This window comes from Hydra viridissima, unplaced genomic scaffold (genome assembly GCF_058129835.1).
Source record: "Hydra viridissima isolate aposymbiotic clone 2 unplaced genomic scaffold, HvirCarnegie_v1 scaffold_9, whole genome shotgun sequence".
In the NCBI taxonomy this organism is placed as follows: Eukaryota; Metazoa; Cnidaria; class Hydrozoa; order Anthoathecata; family Hydridae; genus Hydra; species Hydra viridissima.
Window position 1 is genome coordinate 15,281,256 of NW_028324308.1, and position 16,761 is coordinate 15,298,016.

A 16,761-nucleotide genomic window follows, 5' to 3' on the forward strand; every position below is an offset into this window, starting at 1 on the left:
GATTACTCTTTATTACTGTTTTGACTAAATAAAAACCTATTATTCTCTTTTTAGAAAACATTTCTACTCTAATGAAAACAAAAACTTTAATGAAATACAAAAAATAATGGTAAGGCGAAAGTAATTTCTCAAAATGTTCTGAACATTCATTTACAGGGTGACCACAAAGTATCCGCACAGATAAAGAGCTTAATAAAAAGCATGTAGAAAGTATTTGGAACACAAATTTTATTTTAAAACATTTATTGAACTATAACAATTATGATTCAAAGATTGAATTCGAATTTTCCTCCATCAGCAAAATAACAGGCCTGTAGGCGTCTCGGGAATGCTTCGACGGTGGCGAGCAAGTAGGCAGGGTCCAGAGAATCCCAAGCTTTCAGTAGTGATTTTTTTAAACTTTCAATATTTTTATGCGGCTTTTGGCATGCCTTTCCTTCTAGGACGCTCCAGACTGAGAAATCCATCGGGTTAAGATCGGGGCTCGATGGTGGCCATTGAGAAAAGTTGATAAAATCAGGAAAAGTTGCCGCACAAAAATCCTGAACTGTCTTCTTTTTATGGGCTGGAGCTCCATCTTGCATGAACGTCCAAATACGATTTCCAAGTTCTTTTTGAGCCCAAGGAACAATTTCTTTCTTGAGCATATCCAAATAATTGTCACCGTTGACCTTTATACCTTGTGGAACAAATATGAGCGGTGTCTTAACATGAGCCGTTATCCCGGCGAATACCATAACTGAAGCAGGATGAGAACTGCGTGAAACCGAGACATTTGGTTGAGATTTTGCCCAAACTCGATCGTTCTGCTTATTAAGAATGCTTTCCACTGTAAAAATCTTTTCGTCAGTGAACAAGATGTTGCGATAATCAATTCCGTTGAAACGGTGCAGAAGTCCAAGAGAACGGTCTTTACGTTTGACTTTAGCTGCTTGAGAAAGAAGTTGCGACTTGTTCTTCTTGTATGGTTTGAGCTTAAGCTTCTTTTTGATTATCTTTGCCATTGAAGTTCGTTTTATCCCCATTTTCTTTGCGAGACCTCGAGCAGATTGATTGGGGTTCAAACGCAGGCGATCGCGTACCTTTTTCACATTGCTCGCAGTGATCACTGTTCGAGGTCTTCCGGATTTTGGATGATTAGAACTTGTTCCCAACTCGTCAAAGCGTTTAATTGTGTCGTAAATTGTCCGTCTTGGCGCATGTAAACGGTTCTGAATGTAGCTCGCTGAGTAGCCTTTTTTGTGAAACTCGATGATAGATTGACGATAAGGAGAAACGCGCACCATTCTAAAAAAACCAATTGAACATAGTTTACAAAGTATATAAAGTAAAGTAAATAAAGTTTATGACATAATATTAACCAAAAACAACAAATAAATAAGAAAATACATACAGTGGCGAGCAAAATAATAGGTGTGAATAATAAATTTCACTTAAATTGACATTTTACAGTATATTTTATAAAGTGACATCTAGGAACTGATTGCTACACAAACTATGCTTATTTTATTATAACAGAGAGCAGTATATTTCCAATTTCTTACAAATTTATGAGGGGAATACCCTATTTATATATTTAACCTACAAATTTGGTGGAGCAAAATAATAGGTGTGTGCTTATTTTAACCTGTTTGCTGTAAGATTAAAAACATTTTATTATTTTTATTTGTTGTTGATATAAAGGTAAGGTCAATATTTATGCAACTTATATAAAATAATAACATTTCATATTTGTATTGAATTAGAATTAGATATAAAATGGGACGAGGAAAACATTGCACAGCGATAGAAAGAAAACTTATTAGAAATTTAAGAAAACAAGGAAAAACTTACAAGGAAATTTCAGTTACGATGGGATGTTCTCAAAATAAAGTTACAAATGCCTTAAAACCAGAAAAATCACGTGAGAATAGAGGAAGACCACGCAAAACGTGTCAGCGTACGGATGATCACATTACAATTATTTCAAAAAAAGACCCATTCAAGCCAGCAACAAAAATTTTAAATGAAATTAATGAAAATATTAGTGTTTGGACAGTTAGAAGAAGGCTTTTAGAAAGTAAGTTGCCAGCTCGAACTCCGAGGAAAGTACCATTACTTGGTAGAAAGAACATTATGAAAAGAAAAATTTTTGCAAAAATTCATATTGCTTGGCGGGGACCAGATATGACCAAAAAATGGCGTAATATTTTGTGGAGTGATGAAACTAAGATTAATTTATTTAATTCTGATGGAAAACAGTATGTAAGAAGACCATCAAAGCAAGAACTTTCACCTCGCTTCACTGCGAAAACAGTGAAACACGGCGGAGGAAATATAATGGTGTGGGGTTGCTTTTCCTGGTACGGTGTGGGGCCACTTTTTTGGATCAAAGATATTATGACCCAATATACATACGTAGACATACTAAATAATGTCATGTTGCCATTTGCCGAAGAAAATATGCCGATAATTTGGCATTTCCAACAGGACTGCGACCCAAAACATACATCCAAAGTTGCGAAAGAGTGGTTTACGACCAATAATGTAAAAGTTTTAGAATGGCCACCTCAGTCACCGGATCTAAATCCTATTGAAAATTTATGGAGCCAGTTAAAACTTAAAATTTCAGGACAAAATCCAAAAAATAGAAATGAACTGTGGATGATGCTCCAGGAGGCTTGGTACAGCATTCCTGTAGAAGTTTGCAGAAAACTAGTGGATTCAATGCCGTCAAGATGCACGGAAGTATTAAAAAATAAAGGGTATGCAACAAAATATTAATAATTTGCAACCCTATTGACCTCCATCTTCATTTTTTATTTTACACCTATTATTTTGCTCGGTGTGGAATTTATTTTTTTTAAATTAAAATATATTATATATATTTAATAACTTAATATTTATTAATTTCTGTTTATTTATGTAATAAAATAAAAGTTCTAATAAAAATTCAAATTTTTATTTTATTTGTTTCAAAGATATTCTCGTATTTGTTAGTTTTTTGGTTCGCACCTATTATTTTGCTCGCCACTGTAAGTGCTTTTATGCTTATATTTTCACAAGATGAAACCGTCTCGTGTGCGGATACTTTGTGGTCACCCTGTATATTTATCGACGGTTCAGTAAGTCTTTCATTTTTAATTGTCGTTAGAAAGAACGGTTAGCTAGCCCACCGACTTTACTCGTTTTGAGCAAAATGTGCTTTTAAGGAAATATGCCATTACTTACATTAAATTTCATGAATTAAGTAAATAACCCTACTTTCAAAGTAAATTTTGATAACTATATTAATTTATACAAATATTTACGAAAGTATAAAGTTAAACATAAAGGTTAATAGCTTTTATACAATGTGGTTCATCAAAATTACAACATTACATCCCTATTCACCTTGTTAAGAGTTCTATAAATTCAAATCAAAAGGCTACTTTGGTCGTTTTTTCTCTTAGGTAGTTTTAGTAGATGCTATGTTGCAAAAATTACAATGACGTTATCTAAACTTTAGGAAATATTTATCATTTAGTAATAGCACTTTTCAATAGATTCATTCGTAACTGAGATAAGAGTTAATTTATCATTTAGTAATAGCACTTTTCAATAGATTCATTGACGAAACAAGGGATGGTAGTAGGGAATGTGGGAGGGGTTTATTTTCAAGTGACTTCGTTTTTCAGAAAACTTTTAAAGCTAAAGTATAGTGAACAATGTTGTAATTCTTTTAAAGAAATGAAGCTGCTCTAGAGAAAAAAATTAAGAAAAATCTCTTTTTTTAGTTTTTGCCTCTCGAGAGACAAAAGCTTAAGAATTTAATTTAAAAGTTTTTAACCATAAAAAAAACAGCTTCCCGTGAAAAACTGATTCTAAATGCATAATTTCATTAAGTTCCGATAATTATATCAATAGATTTTATAATTAGGTATTTTAAGTACCGTGTAAATCAGCCTCAAGTGCGATTATTTAAAAGTTCATTTTGAACTTTTTTCTTCAATTGAAAACTTCACTCTTAATTAACAGGTGTAAAATTACACCGTTTTGATTTGCAGCATGAAAAACACCGAAACGGTGTTAATTTACACTTTTTAATCAGTGTCTCCAGATCAATTTTTTTTATTGAGTTTCTTCTATTTAACTGCAGCAAATTAAAAAAAATCAAAACGTATGGTTGACAAGTGGAAAATTTGCTGAGTGGATATTCAATTACTGAACCTCGGATTTGGCATTCTGTAGTTTAAAAGATTGATATTCGAGGTTACGTTTTTTGGCGATAAGAATATACCGGAAGGTCGAAAAATTTCTGACAGTTAAAAAGATTTCATAGTTTCATTCCGATAATTACAAACGTTCAAACGCCGAACCATAGGAATTAATCATCAACTTTGCAAGAAATTATATCTTTAAAACCGTTAACTATGCAATTTAAGTACTTGATTGAACGCGTTGAATTTATTATATATTAGTTAGTTGCAGTGGCACAGCTAGAGAAGGAAAACAAATTCATTTTTTTACTAGCGCACCATTTCATGTCTTTGTCCTCGTGTGGCTGCTCTACCCCATAATTAGAAAAATTCTTTTTTATTAGGGACCTAGGTTTTTATCGGACCTATCCGAAATAGAGACTTTGATTGCTTTTTCCGTGTTTTTGTATTGTTTTTAAATATTCAATAGATGAATTAACACATAACTATTAATCATGTTAGGTTATGTGAGGGCACGCTATGTGCTTTTATTATAAAATGTCCTTGTAAACTTCATGTGAAAATGTTAAAAATAAATTTGGGCAAACTTTGATTCTGATCTTGAAGTTTGTCCTTCAGTAGTGTGTTCTAACTGCAGAAGAATCTGTCTAGTCTAAACAAAGGTAAAACTGCATATCTTTCCAGCTGGTAAGAGGGTATATCAAAGGTACTTTAATATGAATATATATATATATATATATATATATATATATATATATATATATATATATATATATATATATATATATATATATATATATATATATATATATACAAATTCAAAACTAATGCTTAACTAAATATTACAAATATTTAGTTAAGCTGCAGTTTGAATTTGTTAATCAAAATGAATATAATTTACATCTAATCAAATACAAGGATAATTTTGTTTTTTCGAAGATGGTTCTAAATGACATGTTAACAAAACATGCATAGTGCATGAATTTAGAGTTTTAGAAGCAATTAAAACTTTAGTATCTAATATTAATTACATTAGGCCTAAATAACAAATACAAATATTGTGTGCAATATCAGAAAGATAACCTATCTTGTCTAGACGCAATAGAATCCATTATAAAAAAAAAACCTGATGAAAACAATTGATACAATATAGATAACGATAACTAATTCTGTTTTGAAAACAGATAAATATTTGAAAACGGATAAATATTTGAAAACAGATAAATATTCTTTTGCTGTATTTTCTCAACTCAAAAATTTAAAAAATTTAAACTGCAGAAATCTTGTGTTTTAAATCAACGCAGTGTGAAAAGCAAAATACAATGTTTTAGATTATATTTATATTGTTATTACATTTTTACAATATATTCAGATTCCAGACTTTTTTAAATCAGCTTATAATGAATGAAGATGTAAGCTCTACGCTATTGTTAACATTATTATTTGTTGATAAATTTCTTGATTGATAAAAAAACTGCAACGAGATAGTGGCAAATCTTTTGGTGAGATCCCTCCCCCGCCATTCCCTAGTTCACATCTAGCAATCTTGGCTACTAAATCAATTTAATGAGAACTAATTTTTTTTTTCAAAGAAACAGTTTGGTCTTCAGGGTTAACATTTTACTGGGGCCACTTTACCATTATGATTAAAACAACTGGACCCATATTACACTTTGTCGACACTTAAGTCTTTATTGATAGTTCTACCACTGCCTGTAATACAAACCAAAGAAAGTTTTTAAACAGCATTATTCAAATAAAAAAACTAAAAACTTTTTATCCAAACTAATTACTGATCTATAACTTTTTGTAAAATTTTTAAGCTCTTATTTCTAATTGGTTGCTCATCATCCATAGCCAATAATTGTACTTCTTGGCTTCAGCCCGCTTTTTTTGTTCCTGAATAAAAAATTTAAGATACGTGTCTTCCGTTGGGCCTTTGAAATACACACTTAAAGAAAAGAAAGTACGTATCGAATTTTGAATTGAGCAATCGAATTGAACGCTAGAAGTTCAAAAATGTTAAGCTTTAAATTTTTGTTGAAAATTCTCTTGGGAATTAATTAAATTACAAGATATTTTTAAGCGTTATAATCAAAACATAAAGCTTTAGCGATGAAATTCTAAGGATCGAAATGACGTCTCGCAGACATGTACAATATGTTATATTCAAATTGGTCCTATATATATCCTTAGAAAGTTTAATATGTGTTGTGCCATGGACTTTATGTCAGTAGTATGACTTAAAACAATAAAGACACTCGTGTCTTCAATAACTTAAAGTACATTTTTTGAATTTATTTTATGTCTGAGCTTTGTCAGCGTGCTTTGCCAGCGTGGTTTCACGATTAGTTGATAACTATTTTAAGTTATTTAAACAGAAGAACTTTAAAAAACGGTTAAGGAAAACGGCTTTGTCTAGAATTCTCAAATTTAATTAAATACAACTAAATACCTGTAATATTTAAAAAGAATAAGTTAGTGTGTAATTAATTTTACATAATGTAGCAAGTTATAGATATATTTTAATTTAAAAAGTCAACTGTATACTTGCATATTAAAAAGTAAAACACTGATCATTTGTTTACTTTTTTTAAGTATTACAACATCCTCAATAAAAAATCTTTAAAAGGAAAAGCTAAACTATTGTTTATTCTAATTATAACACTACACAACAATAACATTCTTTAACGTTAGTTGTGCTTTGTTTATTTATGAAATTCTCTCTCTAAAAACTGGCTACTTATTAAAGTTCATTTAAAATTGATATGAAAAAGTTACAAGTTGAAATAAAGAAGTTTTAAGTTTGTAAGTTGGGTTATAATCGGAGTGAATCTTACAGAAACTCAAAAAAACCTTATCGCTAAGACCATTATCTAAGAAATCTAAGAAAGACGTGTAAACGCCTTTTACGATTCGCTGTAAATATGCTTTTGAAAAAGTAAATCAAACTGACTTTTGCCGTAGCGTCAAATTTAAGTCGAGCTATATGTCAGGCCTTATATGTTTGCTGTAAATGGTGACCTAGTTCAATACAACTATTAGCTGTTCTATATTTAATTAACATATATATATATATATATATATATATATATATATATATATATATATATATATATATATATATATATATATATATAATATACACACACACATACATACATGTATAAATGCAATGAACGATGACTAGCTGGTACGATATATATCGTACCAGCCAGCCATCGTTCTTTAATCACATTTAAAATATTTGCATGCCGTCTAACTTAAATCAAATAAAAAAGTTACAAGAAAAAAATGTATTGGTTATTTTGTTTGTTTAACCTCGTTTAATTAGAAACGAATGTTGAAAGAATAAGAAAAACATCAGATGATTGCGATTGGTTCCTTTATAACAAAGCCTACAGGTTTGCCTCGGACAACCTTAAAGGTAGAAAGAAAATAGTTTCATGATTTACTTTTATTATTGTACGGGCTGTGTGGAATTCTTTTTTTCAAACTGCTATTTAAAAATATAGTCGAATTTTCGTGAACTCTGCAATGCATTATCACAATAAAAACAGCAACTAGGTAAAGCCAACTGCTATTCTTGTAATTTTAGTTAACAAACTTAACGATCGTCTCCGCAGATATATTCAACTTAAATAGCTCATTTTTTTCTTTCTTTTTAATCAGGAGGAGATCATTTGTGTAAACCGTTTGTTTTAAATCTTAATCTGCTGTCGAGATTAACAGTGAGAAGATTAATATATCAAGTTTTAGCTGCGATCTTAAAAACATACGCAAAGATTGTCTGAGGTTGAATACAAACATGGGCAACGAGTTAAGTGCAGATAAAAACAAACCAACTCTAACGAGAAGTTTGTCACTGAAAGCTAAACGTACAGATCAAACTGCGAATTTTAATACGAAGTCGCCGGAATTAGATCGTCCGTTACGTCGCTCTTACACTTTTTCTGCATACGATGGTAATGCTTGTATCGATGGTTTTCCGGAAAAAACAAAAATGAATAACGAATTAAAATGTATAGAGCATCCAAAAGAAGCATCGCCCTCTATCGATAATAAAATTCCGATAGAAAATCGCGAGCTTATTAATAACAACATGGTAAGCCAACCAGGGAAAATTCGAGAGTTGGAAAATATTGAAGAAGATAAAATAAAGCATTTAGTAAATGATAAAACGATTTCCAAAAAAATATTATCAGACGAAAGTTTGAAAAAAAGGAACTCTTTAAAACAAGCAAAGATGAAAGAAAAGGAACTCTTTAAAACCAGCAAAGATGAAAGTTCAAATTGTGCAGTCCTGGAATCAAAATCAAAAGAAACATCACTAACTGATGGTTTTACAGAGGTCATCGATGAAAATTCCAGAGGGAAAAAATCTGATTCACATTCCTCGCGTAGAAAAGGATTAAAATCGTCATCCAAAAAAGTAGCTCGATCACACTCTTTTCAATGTTATGTTGTTGAAGATCCTTTCGACAAGAATGACAACGTAAATGAGAATTCTTCTGCGAACCACAAGGGAACCAAAGCCACCCATGAAAGAAGAAACTCAGACACATTTTTACTAAAGATGCAACACGTGCAAAGGTCAGAACATTTCACGAAAATGTTACAAAAATATAAAGAAAAAGAAAACGTGAAAAGCCGAAAACTATCAGTATACAGCGGAAAAACCCAGAAAGATTTATCTAAGCATAATCATCGGTTAAAGCCTAAATTAGACAGAAGCGATACATATTTAGAGAACTGGATAAATAATCAAAAAGAGCGAATTAGCGCTCTTTCAAAAGCTGTTCAAGGAGACTACGAATACTATCATGCTCTTCACAACAGCGAAAAAAGGGAGTCAGAGATATTTTCGCTTCCGAAACGCCCAAATACAGAAAAAATACGAAGAAAGGTGTTGTCGAGAGAAAAAACAAACGTAAACGATTACAGTTCAGATGAAGATACGAATGAAAAGACGATGTCAGGTAAAAGAGTCCTATCAGAACTGGTAATAAATCAAGACGACGCTATAAAAAGTAAACCCAGTGAAAGAGTTGTGACGACAATACAGAAAAGCGTTCAATTCAAACCTATACGAAGCGTAAGCATAACGTTTCCGAAACCGATATACAAAAGAAGCGAACATTCACTTGACACTAAAGACTTAAATCAGAATGAAATCCGACAACCTGACCTGAATAAAACGGCGAAGACTTCCACGCAGATAGCTTTTGGAATTCACTCGGACAAGAAATTTACAAAAAAATTTTTTATAAGCGCCCAGGGATCTTATAATCAAATAGCGGATTTATAACAAAATTGTTCGCTTAATATGTAACGGCAATGGTGGCTGCGTGTAACGCTTTTTTTTTAATGCGAAAATTGTTCAGATTTATTTATTGTATATAGTGAGCTTTAAGACAAAAATTCAAATTATTTCACTTTCTAATGAGCAAATATGAAAAGCTCTTTTAAAAATCGAAAGTATTAAGATATTTAAGCTATGAAAAAAATAAACCGGCGTTTTTAGACAGTGCAGTATCCATAGTTATATAAGTGTACTTGCGTCTATAAATAAGACGTTTATTTAAAAATCCTAAATCTTAGCAGCGGTGGCTCTTAATTGACGAAATCTTTCAAAATTAGTCATTGTTATTGATATTTTTTTGCCTGAATTTAATTCTAAGTGGATTTATCAGAGCACATTCTCCATAATATTCCGAAAATATAATCCGAAAAATATTCCGTAAAATGTATTCCGAAAAATATTTGTTCCTTAAAGTAGGGAGAACTTATTATTTTGTTGTAATGTGCATGTGTTAAAATTCAGAATACCGTCCTAAAAACATGAAAATTAAAAAATTCAAGCCACCATCTCAAGCATGTTATTATACTCACATTGTTTACACTTTTTAGACGTAGGTAAATAAAAAGATAAGCCAGAATGAAGAACAAGCGGTTGATTTTATGAACGTTGTGCTTCTTTTTAAATTGGTAGTTGAAAAATATTTTGTAAAAGAGCTTTATCTTTTAATGAACATTATCGCTTAAGTAGTAAAAGAGATACATTTATAATATATTTATAATATTAATCAAAATCCCGTTTAAAATAATATAGTAAAGCACTAATATTTATTGGTGATAAGAAAAAGGTTGACACACAAAAAAGAAGAAATAATTTTATGAAGTTAACAAATATTTATCTGTAATAAAATTTTAAAAATCTCAAACCAATTTTTAAAAATGTGTTACTTTGGAAACAAATTACTTTTGAGCGATGCAACCACGATAAATCACGATACACGATGAATCACGATACACGGATGAATCACAAATTGTAGCTCCTAATCTTATTGAGAGTGACGCGATCTCCAAAAATAAACACTTAATATTGTCATAGTATAGGTTCAGAAAAACTAAACTTTGAAAGAATTTTTTTTTAAATTAATTATAGCACGTAATTACTTAGAAATATTTAAAAAATAGTATACATTCAAAATTTTCAAACCATTTGAATTTGTTTATTTTTAAAATAGTTTAAAGTATTTTTTAATATTTTCGGCGATCAAAACGAAAATAGTTTTACGTGATTTTTAGAATTTTTTCCTTGAAATTCTTTGCAACAACCCAACCCTAAGAAACAACGTCAAAGAGTGCTCTACAAACATTTGTAACCAGTTCAAATGTATTTATAAATAAATACAAAAATATATTTAACATACAACAATATACAAAACTCGTGATTAGCAACAATATTTAATTCAGAAAGAAAAGAGAGAAAATCAATAACGATGTTCAGAAACAGGGCAAAAGCTTAGCAACTCACGGTAAATTTTCACAATGCGATAAAAATTTTAAAAATTTCAAATAAAATAAGTAAAGGAAAAGAGTTTAAATTTTTTTTTAAATTTAAGGATAATACAATCATGTTAACATGTATCCGCGCTATTTTTAAGTGTTATTTTTTATAAATAGAATTGGGACCATTTTTTTTTTTTTTTTTTCATAGCATCATTAAAAACAACAACAAATAACTCAATAGAAAGCTTAGATTGATCTGAACATAATTAAACCAGATGCATGGTTTCCTTCATTAATCTATTTATAATTGTTATTAAAATTTTGGTGTTATTTTTAGTTTACGAAACAAATATAGCTGTAAAATTAATGATTATAAATAGATTAATGAACGAAAATATCTATTTTAATTTATTTGCATATCTTATGCTGTTAAGGAAGCGTTTTTGTAAAGAATGATCAATAAAAGATTAAAGACTGTTTAAGCCAACATAAAATCACAGAGTGCAATGTGTATGATCTAATGCCTCATTGTAGTCTTTAATTAATAATCTACTGCATCATTGTAGTCTTCGTCACCATTCCAATTTGCTAAAACATAAATTTGGCTGTTTTTTTCTTCTTTGTTTTTTCAAATTGTTTCCTCTGTCGTACTAAATATGTTATAGATAGTTAATATATACTATATAGTTAATATAATAGTTCATATATATTACAAATTGGTCATATATATTACAACCTTTTTTTGTTTGAAGCTTACTTAATGTAACATAAAGTAAAAAGTAATCTTATTTTTATTTTCAATAAGAATTGTTGTTTAATAAATCTTGCATAAGAGTGTCATAATAAAGCAGTTACAACAGTCATAGTAAACGGTTTTAAAAGGTTATCGAATACAATAAACTTGCTATTGTGCACAATAAGCTTGCTATCGAACACAATAAACTTGCTATCGAACACAATAAACTTGCTATTGTGCACAATAAACTTGCTATCGAACACAATAAGCTTGTAAATAAAAAAATTGTGAAAATAGAAAAACTACTAAGATATGTGTACTTCATCAAATTTTATTTAAAACTAAATAGTAATTCTAATGTATCCACATATGAAGACAAAATATTTCAAATCATTTATTCCTGCAGACATTTAATAAATATTTTCGCGCATTAATAAATATTTAAATATTATAAACACATAAATATTTTTGCTTGCACGTAGGATAACAACCATAACTAGTCGATGATTTTTTTTTTATGAAGCTTTCAAAATTTGATGTTTCTGCAAAGTGTTTTTTTTTTTTCTTTATTTTTTTCATTTTTCGTTTAATGATTATCCAATGTTCTTCAACAACTTTCAAGTATCAATAGTTTAGGAGTTTAACTGTTTTTGGCACGTTCACATCATTTTGTTTATATCATCAGGAGCGGATTGGAGCACAAAGTGGCTCGGGATCAGTTTTCTGATTTTTTTTTCTCTGACTTTTTCGATAATATAGTGAATTTTACAATCATGAGATTTTAAACACTCATGTTTTATTCATTCATTTTCAATCACAAATTTTAATAAATTCTACAAGAAAAGAATGTTCAACAATAAAACAACTATTGCATCAAACAACAATTATATATAGTTCACATTGTAAAAACTTTTTAACTATATGACAACCAATCAGTGAAATTCTCCATTTTATTTATGCAATAGATGCATCATGTAAAACTAAATATATTTTTTTAATTTTTATTGATATATTGGTATATTATTATTCTTACATTTTAGCTTTAGGATATCTAAATTTGATATCTATAGTTTTAAGACATTTTTGAGTATATTTGTGGCCTACTTTGAAATAGTAACATCTTTTACCTCTTAGGAGATATACAATTGAATTACATGTAATTGAATATATGTAATCAAATCACTGTGTCACTTATCTTAACGTTTCACTATTCAGCAATATTTTTGTATAGGTTAGCCCAAGAAAAATGTTGGAACATCGGTCCACCGGGACAAGTCCCGGTGTCCCTATAGGCCAAAACCCCCCTGTATATCATTCCATAGCCAGTTCACCATATTAGTTTTAAGCCAAACCAGGCCGGAACACAGATCCGAAATCATTTGGTTTAATGAGATAAAAGGCATTTTGCAAGCACTCGTCAACATATATTTGAGAATCAGCACCTTATATCAGTACGGGTTCACAAATATAATGTACTAATTTTTTACTCAACTGCAAATAGTTTGACAAATCAAAGCTCTTTCAGGAAATTTATCATGTTTTGTAAAAAAATAATAGACAACGCCAGGAACTTTTTCATGATCGAAATGTTGTAGTGCAACTTTCTGCAGCGGGTTTTTACACATTTTACATGATATTTAGAACGGTTGGGCATCTTGAACAACCGTTAACAAGTTTTCAAACTTTTTTATCTTGAAAACACTCCTTTCTTCCACCAGCAGATTTTTGTTTGATCGATTTTTTGTTTGAGATAAGCGTGGTGTAGGGATTTTTATTTGCAACTGTTTGCCATTGAGTATTAACTTCTATTAGGATTTTCCGAAAATAGTTGCGGATAATTTTTTCCCCAACGTCTTCTTCTTTTGCCATTTTTAAAACTTTAACGGGACTTATAACTTTGGGAAGGGCAAATTATTCGGTAGTGGCTGCATGGCTGGAAACAGTATTTCCAGCCATGCAGCCACTACCGAATAATTTGCCCTTCCCAATGTTGTAAGTCCAGATCTATTTTTAGGGAAAAAAAATTGTCAAGAGGGAGCAGATGGCAATAAAGCTCATTGATTGTTTTGTCTAACTACGAGCATAACTTCATAACAGCCAGATCTAAAATATGACAGCCCGATCTAAAATATAACAGCCCTATCTAAAATATGACAGCCCGATCTAAAATATAACAGCCCTATCTAAAATATGACAGCCCGATCTAAAATATAGTTTGTTAAATTTTCAAATATACTGCTACGACTACTACTACGACTAAAGACGCACAGCTATATGCTAAAACGTGCATACCCAATTGGGTATGAAAAAAAGTTAAAAAGGAAAAAAAGAAGTCAAGATTAAGTTACAAGCAGTAAGCATATTAGTGAGAGAAGCATGGACTATTCCAGTGATTGACGCATGCACAAAGTGAATACATTCATGACTACAGATAAGGTTTAATTTTTGGGGGAGGGTCCCATACACATTTTTTTCTTTTTTTTAAGGCGCCAAAGCCTGATGATAGTTTCATTTATCTTATCAACAATCGTTACTTTTGCTAACAATCGTTGATAAGTTACGTTAAAGCATCATGCTTAAATTAACGATTTTTGTTTTTTGGAAGAAGGTCAAGATATAAGAATAACAGCATAATCTGTTTAAATACCTGCATTTGAAGAGCTTTAAGTAGGTTCCACACATTTGCTCTACAGTCCTTTTGTTTATTGTTCCTGCAGATAATCCTTTTTTTTTGTTGTCTGGTACCTCACATTTTTAAACCATTTTGTTAAACGTTTTTAGATATAATTACAATGATTAGAACGCTGTGAAATAAATTCCTTTGAACGCATTTATATCTGATCATTAAATAATTTGTTTTGAATGGTTTTCAACGTTCCTTTATGATATTTTTAGACGCTGATTAGGTTTGATCACTGCATTTTAAAATCAAAATCTCTAAAAAAAGTTTACTCAGAAACTCCGTAAGTGTTGGACAAAAAACAGCACCTGTTTATGGGGACGCCTTTTTTTCTTTTCGGTGTTTACGAAGCAAAAGATGACGAAAATTTTTCCTTTTTACTCGTTCATTTTGAACTTGTGAGCTGAATTTTATTTTTATCATTTTGAACTTGTAAGCACAGAGAAAGAAAACAAGTTTTTAAGTAAAACTTTTGTAACGAGTTTAGTGTTTGTTTATATTCATCATAAGAAATAATTTTGATTTCAAAATCACAAATAACGGATAACAACCTTGAATAAAAAAAGTTACTAAAAAAAGTCATCTTGATAACAACTTTGAAATTGAAGATGATTTAAATTGAATTGTTAAAGCTTAAACAAATCCTTTAAGAGGAGTGGAGGGGGAGGTTTTGGCGGGTTGAAGATCTTTAGGCAGGATTTTGACCTGAGCTTCTTCCCTGGGTTTATAAGTATGTCGTTGATTACAATGCGCTTTTTGTAAATGGATAAATTTGTAAATATGTATCTTTTTTCAATAGGAAAAAGCATTAAAATGTATAATGGTTACATATTTGACGCTTTTTTCTTTTCTTTTTTTTTTTTATCTCTTTCACTTAAAGCACACTAAAAAGTCCTCCATACAAACAAAATTATCAGAAAGATTTCATGCTATTTTATTCTTAAGATTGGATTTTAGATTACTTTTTTATTTTTTAATTGTGTTTTTTTTTTGTTTTTTTTTCTTATTGAGTTTTTTGAAACCATATTTCTTTATCACTAATTTTAGTTAGGATTGTTTCCACAGTAACCGTGAATCGATACTTATCTTAGGTTTTCAAAATTTAAAAGGAAATTTTGCGACAAGTTGTTATTTGTTTTTTATAGTTATATTTTATGTATAAACAACATGGCCATACACTTCCATTTGAATACAATCAAACTAAAGTACATTCTTACTTTTATGAATACAACAGATTTATTACGTCCCACAGTGTGTCATTTTAACAATCTAGAGGGAAAAAATTCACTTTTATAACTTATTTCAAAGTTTTTGCTTGTTTTATATTTCGATAGCAGATAGTCCATAATATTTAAAAACCAAACGAGATTTTTTTTGTAATTTGATGTAGCTGCTAATTATTTCTTCTGACTAAGCGCGAATTTTTTTAGAACGTAGCTATGACAACAATAATTCAATACTTTTAGTCAATGTAAACGTTTCGCTTCTGAAACTTCATTTTAAATCATTTTATTTCGAAATAAGGATAGTTGTTATCGTCTCTTATCGTTAATGTTTTCAGCTTTTAATGAAAATTTTTCTTGACTTGCAGAATTCTTTTAAAAAGTGAGTAATTTTTTCTCAAATCATACAGATATTTTACAATTTCTGCGTTTCTTTTAACATGTAATATAACCGAATATAATTGCATGATTATATAAAAATTTAACCTCATACCTTTGAGTTGTTAAACCAAAAAAAACATTCTGCGAATATTAGCGAACTAATTTTATTTATTCTATTTCATAGAATAGCTCCTTCGATATACCGGATAGCTCTTTTTAACATATGGGTAAGAACCCCGAAAATTTCCAAGTTTGATGCATTGAAGGGAAAAGTTTGATGCATTGAAGGGATATTTTCTTGAAGAAATAGGAGATGTTGGAAAGTCTGAAGCTGCTTTAAAGTGTATAAAAAATGAAATTAGAAGTTTTTATCAAACATTTGAGATGAAATGGACAAAAATAGGAAGACATTGGATAAATAAAAATATTGTATTTACTGATCCTATATTTCAAAAGGTACCACGTACTTCCCAGCAGAATGCCATAGCAAAATCTTTTAATGCTTGTGGTTCTAAAGCTCAAAAGTACGAATTGAAACATCTCCTGGAGTTAGTAGCCAAGAACTAAGTATAGCCACGAAAATAAAGCTAAGGAAACAAAAAAAAAAAAGATTCAGCTTCCGTTGTTAAAGAACGTTTGGTTGTATTTCCGAATCAAGGTACAACTTTAAAAAAGACTTGGGAATCATCTTTAAAGCAACCAGTATCATTGTCGGCTGAATAAGTGCTCGTACTAATAGCGCATGCTAATCTCTCCACTCAACAGTAC

The 16,761-nt window shown here is 30.1% G+C and overlaps 1 protein-coding gene across 2 annotated transcripts; it reads left to right on the forward strand.

The window, feature by feature from the left end:
• The first annotated feature begins 7,492 nt into the window (after window positions 1–7,492).
• On the forward strand, window positions 7,493–10,347 carry LOC145185262 (uncharacterized). Of its 2 annotated transcripts, none has more exons than XM_090098184.1 (2): window positions 7,493–7,605; window positions 7,851–10,347. In XM_090098184.1, the coding sequence occupies exon 2, from the start codon at window positions 7,987–7,989 to the stop codon at window positions 9,484–9,486; it is 1,500 nt and encodes a 499-aa protein (XP_089954310.1). In that variant the 5' UTR covers window positions 7,493–7,605; window positions 7,851–7,986; the 3' UTR covers window positions 9,487–10,347. The 2 variants fall into 2 exon arrangements, with proteins under 2 accessions (XP_089954310.1, XP_079917249.2); XM_080061123.2 differs by having other exon boundaries at window positions 7,572–7,745.
• The last annotated feature ends 6,414 nt before the right edge of the window (window positions 10,348–16,761 follow it).